The sequence below is a fragment of the Mus pahari genome, chromosome 6 (genome assembly GCF_900095145.1).
Source record: "Mus pahari chromosome 6, PAHARI_EIJ_v1.1, whole genome shotgun sequence".
NCBI lineage: Eukaryota > Metazoa > Chordata > Mammalia > Rodentia > Muridae > Mus > Mus pahari.
In genome coordinates this window covers 54,127,708-54,135,834 of record NC_034595.1, presented here as the reverse complement: position 1 = coordinate 54,135,834, position 8,127 = coordinate 54,127,708, and the positions used below count along the sequence as shown (strand labels likewise).

The window sequence follows — 8,127 nt, the reverse complement described above, 5'->3', positions numbered from 1 at the left end:
GGGTTTTTCTATATAGCCCTGGTTGTCCTGAAACTCACTTTGTAGACCAGGCTGGCCTTGAACTCAGAAATCCGCCTGCCTCTGCCTCCCGAGTGCTGGGATTAAAGGCGTGCACCACCACGCCCGGCAAGACAACTCTTATAAAGAACAACATTTCATTGGGGCTGGCTTATAGTTTCAGAGTTTCAGTCTGGTATCATTATAGCAGAAAGCTTGGCAGTGTCCAGGCAAACTTGTTGCTAGAGGAGCCAAGAGTTCCACATCTTGATCCAAAGGTAGTCAAGAAAAGACTCTCCTACAGACAACTAGAATCTCTCCCTCACTGGGCAGAGCATAAGACCTCAAAGCCCACCCCTACAGTGACACACTTCCTCTAGCAAGGCCACACCTATTCCAATAAGGACACACCTCCTAATAGTGTCACTCCCAGTGGGCCAAACATTCAAATGCATGAGTCTATGAGAGCCAAAGCTCTTCAAACCACCACAAGGGTTAAGGAATCTTCTTCCACTGTTAAGGAAAGCCACTAAGGCCAGCAGTTTGACAGAACAGTCCCTGCATGGAGGCCTCAAAAGGTCATTGCATGAGGCTGGATTGCACTGGAGACCCTAAGATGTTACAGATGCCAGTCAGAGCCATGGGATACCTGGCAAGGAGAGCTGCAGACTGTGTGTGAAACTAGCCCAAGAGAGAGAAGTGTGTTGTAGTCAACAAAGTTTAAAGTTGGAGATCTGAAAAGCACTTTGATATCAGACATGGAGATGTAGTATTTGGAGTTTGCCCTGCTAGATCTGGATCTTTGGCCCAGTATTTTCTCCCTCTGTTTCCATTCTTCTCTTTTGGAATGGTAATATATATTTGGTGCCATTGTATGTTAGAAGTATGTGAGATGCTGTTTGTTTTTTTTTTTAATTTTACACAGGGTTACATTTAAGAAAATGCCTTAGACACTTTGGACTTTTAAGCAGTCTTGAGACTGAAACCTCTGGGGACTTTTGAACTTGGACTAAATGCAGTTTGCATTATGATATACCTACAAGCCCAAGGAGGCCAGGGAGTGGAATGTGGTGGTTTGAATGAGTTTGGCCCCATAGACTCATGTGCTTGTGTGCTTAGTCCCCAGATGATGAAGTGTTTGGAAAAGAGTAGGAGGGAAGCTAGTGGGCTTCCCATCCTGAATGCAGTTGGAGTTGTCGCTGGGGTTATGCTTTGGGGTTTCAAAAGCCCACACCATTCTCAGCATCTCTGCCTGCTGCCTGCGAATAAACCTGCAACTTTTGTCCATGAAAACTCTTCACTATTTTTATGCTTGCACTGTCTCAGCTGAATACTGAAGCCTTGCTCTATCTTTTCTTCTACTTTGTTCACTCAAGAAGTACGGATGGCCAAACGGCTTAGCGGTAAAAAGCACGTACTGCTCTCGCAGACAATTTGATTTTGATCCCCAGTACTACGTCACAACTCGTAACTACCTGTAACTCTGACTCCATGTGGTCTGACATCTCTGCCCTCCATGTGCACCTACACTCACATGACACAGACACACACAGAGAAAAGGGTCAACAAACGACTACAAATTTGCCACTATGCCAGAAGTTTTCTATGTTAAACAATTTTTTTTTTAAGATTTATTTATTTTATATATGTAAGTACACTGTTGCTGTTTTCAGATATGCCAGAAGAGGGCATCAGATTCTACTACAGAAGGTTGTGAGCCACCATGTGGTTGCTGGGAATTGAACTCAGGCCCTTTGGAAGAACAGTCAGTGCTCTTAACCACTGAGCCATCTCTCCAGCCCTTTTATGTTATTTTAAACTGTAAGATATTTCATTCAGACATTTTCTAGGTAGCATTGTACTTATGTATCTTTTATGAAAATCTATAATTGCAGATCAACATGAAAGCAGAGCTAAGAAGTCCATGTATTCTACAGACCACTCAGCAGATTCTAGTAAAAACAGGTGATTTATTTTTAAAATGTTAATATTTTTATACTGTTCGATGACAACTCTGGTAGAACAAGTTTGCCTTGTATAATACAGAATAATGATTTTTCTGATTATTATTAATGTTTACTGCCATAATGCCATCAAAGGAGGAGCCCCAGTCTGGTCAGCTAGTGGGCTTCCCATCCTGAGTTCAGTCAAATGAAAATAGAAAGTATAAGTATATGTTGTAGTAGGTACCAATTTAGTTATATTTCCACAGGGAGGAGGAAAAGTAGTTTATTTTTCCTTAGCATCTAGATCCTTCTCATCATTATCTCTGAATAATGAAGCAAAAAGTTGGCCATGGGGATGTTTTGCAACTTTGGAACAGTGATGAATGGGTTCTTTAGGCTTAAGTCGTCCTTCTGTTTCTCTTAAAGACAGTATCTGTGGAGTATACATGAGTAAGGGTCTTGATGAACTTTGGGAAAAAGAAATAAAGGTACTAGACAAGGATCAGAACCAGATCCCGTTGCTAATGTCAGGACTAGTGATCACAGGGTTCCTCCCTAGGTCCCTTGTGGCTGCTGATCATAGCCTGAGTGCCCGTGGTCTACTCTACGAAGTATGTCAGGGTCCACTCTTAGGACCCACTGACAGGATGGGCTTTATGAGGCTCTGTCATCTCCTCCATGCTTACCCTCTGTGAATGAGGCTATCTGCTTTACCTTTGCTAGTCTGGGCTACAGGTTAGCTTAAAAGCCTGCAAGGATAAGCCCACTTGCAGCTTAAATCAATGGAAACCTGAGATGAAAAGCTTATTTCCTTTTTGCCTGTGCACAGTGCTGCGCCCTCTTTACTAAATTGTTATAAAGCCCCAGGAAAGAATGTGTCCAACACCTCTCTGCCCATAGGCCTCTACTCAGCCTCTACATCATGCTCCCCACTCGAAAATGACAGGTACCCAGGTAACTGTCTGGTTTCCACTTCTGCTCCCGCTGCTTCTCCCACAAAGCAGGAAGGAAAGGATGGCCTTATCAGACTGATTGAAACCTACTAGATGGATCAGTGGGGATGTTGGTAGTAACTTCCAGAAAGAGAGGTAGGGAGAGAACTGATTAGCTCAAATCACTTCCTAAACTATGTTAATTTTCAGGAGAAAATACCCTCCAGATGGTATTACAAAAGAAAGTGAGTTAACCAGAAATGATGAAGCCAGAAAGCCCCATCCAGTCAAACAGAACATCATGCTTCCCCTGGACTGTGAGGACCTACTGAAAAATCCAAAAATAAAGACAATCGACCTTCGTCCAGCTGGGACAGTACATACTTCCATGGTAAGGTCTACTGCTATTTGAGGAAAATGAATAGTAGAAGCCCTGGGAAGGCTAAAAAGAGAGCATGACTTGAAATCCTCCTTGTTAGAAATCATCCAAACAAAGCCCATTCTGTGTTGTTGATGCTATGCCTCTATCACAGGTCGTAATTAACAACTTGGAAGCTGGAGAGGACAGACACTTTATCAGACTTCAATAGCTTATCCTAAATAGACTAGTCCTCTCCACCCCACCCCAACACACCATTTTCATGGCGACTTCTTCTGAACTGAAGACTCTTATAGATGGTGTGATTGGCCTAATTCCTGAAAGGCTGGTGAAGATGGTTTCTATCTCTACCTAACAACACATAGACTTAAAGCAGTGGTTCTCAACCTGTGGGTCATGACCCCTTCCCCAAAGACTATATATCAGATCTCCTGGATGTCAAATATTTATAATTAATAAAAGTAACAAAATGACAGTTATCAAGTAACAACAAAATAATTTTATGGTTGGGGTTGTCACAAAATGAGGAACTGTACTGAAGGGTTGCAGCATTAGGAAGATTGAGAACCACTAACTTACAGGGTAGAAATTCTCTATAGTGTTGGATAAACCCAAACTAAAGTGAAGGCCATCGTTGTGACTAAGTTGGTAATATTTTTATTGACAAAGGATAGTAAAACTGGTTCCTTGGTCATCTTTTGGGGAGTCCGAGACATTGGAATTCCTTTTATGCTAAGAACACTTGTGTACCATTAATCTAATTTCTGATTTCATTTTAGAAAAGACTTGCTGTCTTGCTATCTTGCTGTGCAGGGCTTATTTAGCCCTTGGTTCCTACTCTGCTTCTGTCTTATTCTACCTAGAGACCTCCCAGCTATAGCTAGCACAAGACACCGACTTGATCCTTGTCTAGGGGACCTAAGCTGAAGACTTCTTTCAGATGAATACATCTCTGTGCCTAAGGCAGAGCAAATGTCGGGGTTTACTATGGAAGGGCAAAGTTCTGCCTCAGCTGAGAGGGCTCCCCTCAAGTCCATCTCCTAGTCCAGACATCCTATAATGGTACCTAACCAGTTCTTTGTGCCAGCACCTTCCCACCCCTCTGGCCCCTCCTTGACTTCTGGTCCTACCTAAGCCTTCCTCATCTAAGGACTCAGAAAGCACAGCCCCTTTCCCCGTGGCTATGTAAGGAAGCAGAATGCCCCATCCCAAGTATGGATGCTGGTGTGGTTTGTACGTCTCTGCTCCCCCACATCCATAAGCTGGAACTGGAGCTGGAGATTAAAAGCTAGTGTATTGGTCACACGAGAAGCATTTATGAGGTGACTACACCAGCTCTCAGGAATGGGGTCAGTACTTTTACAAAGGTCTCCAGGGAATTGGCTAGGCTGTTTTTGATTTTATGTCATTTTCTATACAAGGGACATCAACACAGTGCCAAGTATAAAGGACAGACCAAACACCAAGTCCTTTCCATTTTTGAGTTTAGGCTTCCCAACTTTCAAAGCTGTAAGAAATAAACTGCTATTATTTATTTTTTAATGAAGCAATTATTGATTTAATGTTTGCTAAGCAAATACTGGTAATATGTATATTTTACTAGTTTCCACGGAACTAAGTTTTTACCTAGAACGAGAATTAAGAGTTGTGAAAATTAATTATGCAAGTGTGGGGATGGTAATTAAAAAAGAACTTTTATAGATTTTGATATTACTATAATAAAGCATGTTCTATTTTTATATCCATCTATTAATTTGGTTACTTTATTCAAGCATATATTAAATACCTTTACAAAGTATTGTATCAAGTCCTAAGGTATAATCATAATAATGGGCATATTTCTAAATTTTAAAATTAGAATAGCTACATGTGATCATGTGGGTTTATATTCACTAATGTCTCTTATTATCTTTGACTCAACCCATGTTGGGGGGGGGTGTTGTCAGAAGCCATCTAGGAAAGGCTAAAGGCATGCAAATGACATTTCTGGAGCTGGTCCACTGTTTTGCATGGTCTGTGATGTGTGAACTCTGAGGCAAGGTCCCAAGAGACTTCGTCCCAGCATTGCTTCATGCTGCTGATACACCTTTTCCTGTCACTATTACATATTCTAATGATTTCTGGTCATTAGCTATTGGATATGTTTTCTTCAGATTAACATAAAAATGTATCTCATGTAGTAATGCTGTGTAGACAAATAGATAATTTCATAATTCCTAATAATGATTCTATAAAATTCTTAAATTTATACAAGCAATTTTCAGCCCCTAAAAGCTACAAATAGGGCTCTGTCACAGGCTAATCGTGCTAGGATAAGAAAGCAGGCTTTGAACAAACTATGATCAGGGCAAACATTCATTCTAGGTTAGCTGTGAGGCCATTGTCTGGTAACTAAAGGTCATAAACAGGTAATGGACAACTTATTGTAGGTGTAAGGACAGAAAATAAAATACTGACTAGTTTATTTATATGCAATTTCAAAACTAATGAAACACAAGGCAGATGATTTGTCTCTTGACAAACCAGTGCTAACTTGTGACATAAGAATTATTGCTTTAAACTTATAATGAACTTATGGAACTAGTAACATAATTAATGTTTAGTCAGGTACTAGTCTTAATAGAAAGACATGTAAACATTACTACTTTAACTCTGCCATTTTATGACATAAACTATTGAATTTACTATGAACTTATAGAATGTAAAGATGCTCAGAAAACCATGTGATCACTTATCCTGAGAGGGTATAAGAGCTAACAACCAAAAATAAATGAGGGTGCAGTCATTTTCAGCTTCATCCAGTATGTGTGTATCCTTCTATGAATGCCTTTCTTTCTCTAACTTTTTTCCTTTCTTTCCTTTTTTCTCTGACTCAGGGAGTGTTAAGGAATTTTTAATGTCTCACCAGGTCAGTGAGAGGCCTGAGTCAAAGAGGAAAAAAAGAACGAAAGTAATTTTTTTTTTATCTCCTGCTGCTGCCAGCAGGAGTTTATTAACAGAAACCAGCTGGCGTTTAGCCACAGAATAGTAAGAAACTGGTTATTATTATTAGCACAAAATAGTAAGAGAGAGTTACAAGGCCAGAGATCATTGGTTTTTGGCCTTTGATCTTTGTGTCCTGCCTCAGAGCCTGGAGTACATCCAAAGGTTGGGGCTGGACCCCTGTAGTCTGTTTCTTCTTTTCCCTCTAGAGCATGACCTTCTAAGGAATGCTCATACAGTGTTTCTTCCTTCCCATTCTCTTCTCTCCACTCACAATACCACGAGCATTTAAGAAATATACTTATTTCTATATACCTCACCGTATTTCAGAAAGGATTTAAGAAAGCCAAGCCTTTGAATTTGGTGTCTAATAAAGCTATTGGCTATTGAGAAGGAAGTGTATTACAGAAAAGCATCTTTTTTAAAAAAAATGTATTTGAATGTTATTGTTATTGCATGCTTCTTTATAGTCATTTAAAATATTTTAAAATGTTATTTCCATGTTTAAAGTGTATATATAGCTTTGCTTCAATAGGTTTATGACTCGGTATTTTTTTCTTTAATCTACAGGAACAATCCCATGCAAATCCAATAATTTTCTATGACACTGAATATGTACAAATGCTGTTCCTGACAAAAAGGTTTACCCCCTATGCTATGAAATGTACAGAAAAGAATATTGTATTAGAAAAAAATTACGAAGTACTCAAAGCTTTATTTAGTAATGAACCAAGTGCTGTTTCTGAACCTCAGAGTACTAAGCCTATCGTCCAGCAGAAACCTTTGCAAGTCTTCTCGGCTGAATATGACCAAAAGAGTATAAACGAGAAACGAAAGAAGAAACATGACAGTCTGGTTTCAAAGAAAATATCTCCGAACACTCGTTATAATTTATCCCAAACATTTTCCAGCTTAAGCAAAAAATTTGTTGGTTACTTTGATAAAGATGTTACTCAAGGAGAGAGTTATAAGGCAGACAGTTTTGAAATGTATTCCAAAACAAAGCCACGACCAACACGCAAATTTACTACCTTACCTGTCAAGTATGACTCCAAGCCTCTGAAAAATATACTTGAAATACATAAACTAAACAACATGACCCCATTGGATAACCTGCTAGGCTTGAGAGCATAAAGAATCATTTGTGCAGCAATATTTAAAAACGAGAAGAACCAGGTTCCAAGATCATAGAAGAAATTGTTGTCTGATTACTGATGTTCTGACGGATGAAGTACTCAATCCAAAGTGCTCGGTTCAAGATCATCCAACATTGTTAGCTAACACTGGGATATAATTAGGAAATTACGAGCAAGAGGGGTTCATTCATGGTTTATCTTTTGGGCTGTGAGCCTACCTTTTCCAGGATGAGCCATCTCTCTAGCCTATCCATGGCTTATCTCAATTATACTTATCAGATACCCCTGTCGGCTACAGCACATTCTCATTTAGTACCAACTGTGGCATGAATTGATGAGAAAGCTGCTGCCAGAAGCCACAAAATATCAACAACCTTGTCCTATAATTGACTATCAGTACAGATACACCAATAGTTTACTGAATATGGAGTTAATGGTAGACCACCATTTTAGATACTCATGGGATAATAGTGTCACGTGACCAAATGTAATGTGATTAAAAAGGCTTCATAAAACCTGTTAGAGCTGTTTGGAACTTCATTATTGTGTTTTCCAAGCATGATTTAGCTTTCTTTCTGAGTTTGGAATAACTTAATGAGTAAGGTCTGTAAGTGAGATAATTGTGGTAGAAATGTGGTATCAAATGTTGAGTGTTCTAGATACATTGTTTCAGGCTACTCCTCAGGCTACTCCAACGTTCCACTGTTACTCCTCTACTCTTTCTTCTTGACCCAGTACAAAAACTGAACTCTTCA

General features: G+C 39.6%; 1 protein-coding gene across 3 annotated transcripts in view; it reads left to right on the top strand.

Moving 5' to 3' along the window:
- Positions 1-7,894, top strand: part of C6H1orf141 (chromosome 6 C1orf141 homolog) — a 52,173-nt gene extending 44,279 nt beyond the window's left edge. For 2 of the 3 annotated variants that reach the window (XM_021200947.1, XM_021200945.1), the window contains 3 exons: positions 1,893-1,962; positions 3,086-3,266; positions 6,807-7,894. In XM_021200947.1, coding sequence (XP_021056606.1) covers positions 1,893-1,962; positions 3,086-3,266; positions 6,807-7,370 — 815 coding nt within the window. In that variant the 3' untranslated portion in view covers positions 7,371-7,894. Of the gene's footprint in view, positions 1-1,892; positions 1,963-3,085; positions 3,267-3,408; positions 3,731-6,806 lie in introns of those variants that run through there. The other variant, XM_021200948.1, reaches the window with a different exon arrangement.
- Positions 7,895-8,127: the final 233 nt, after the last annotated feature.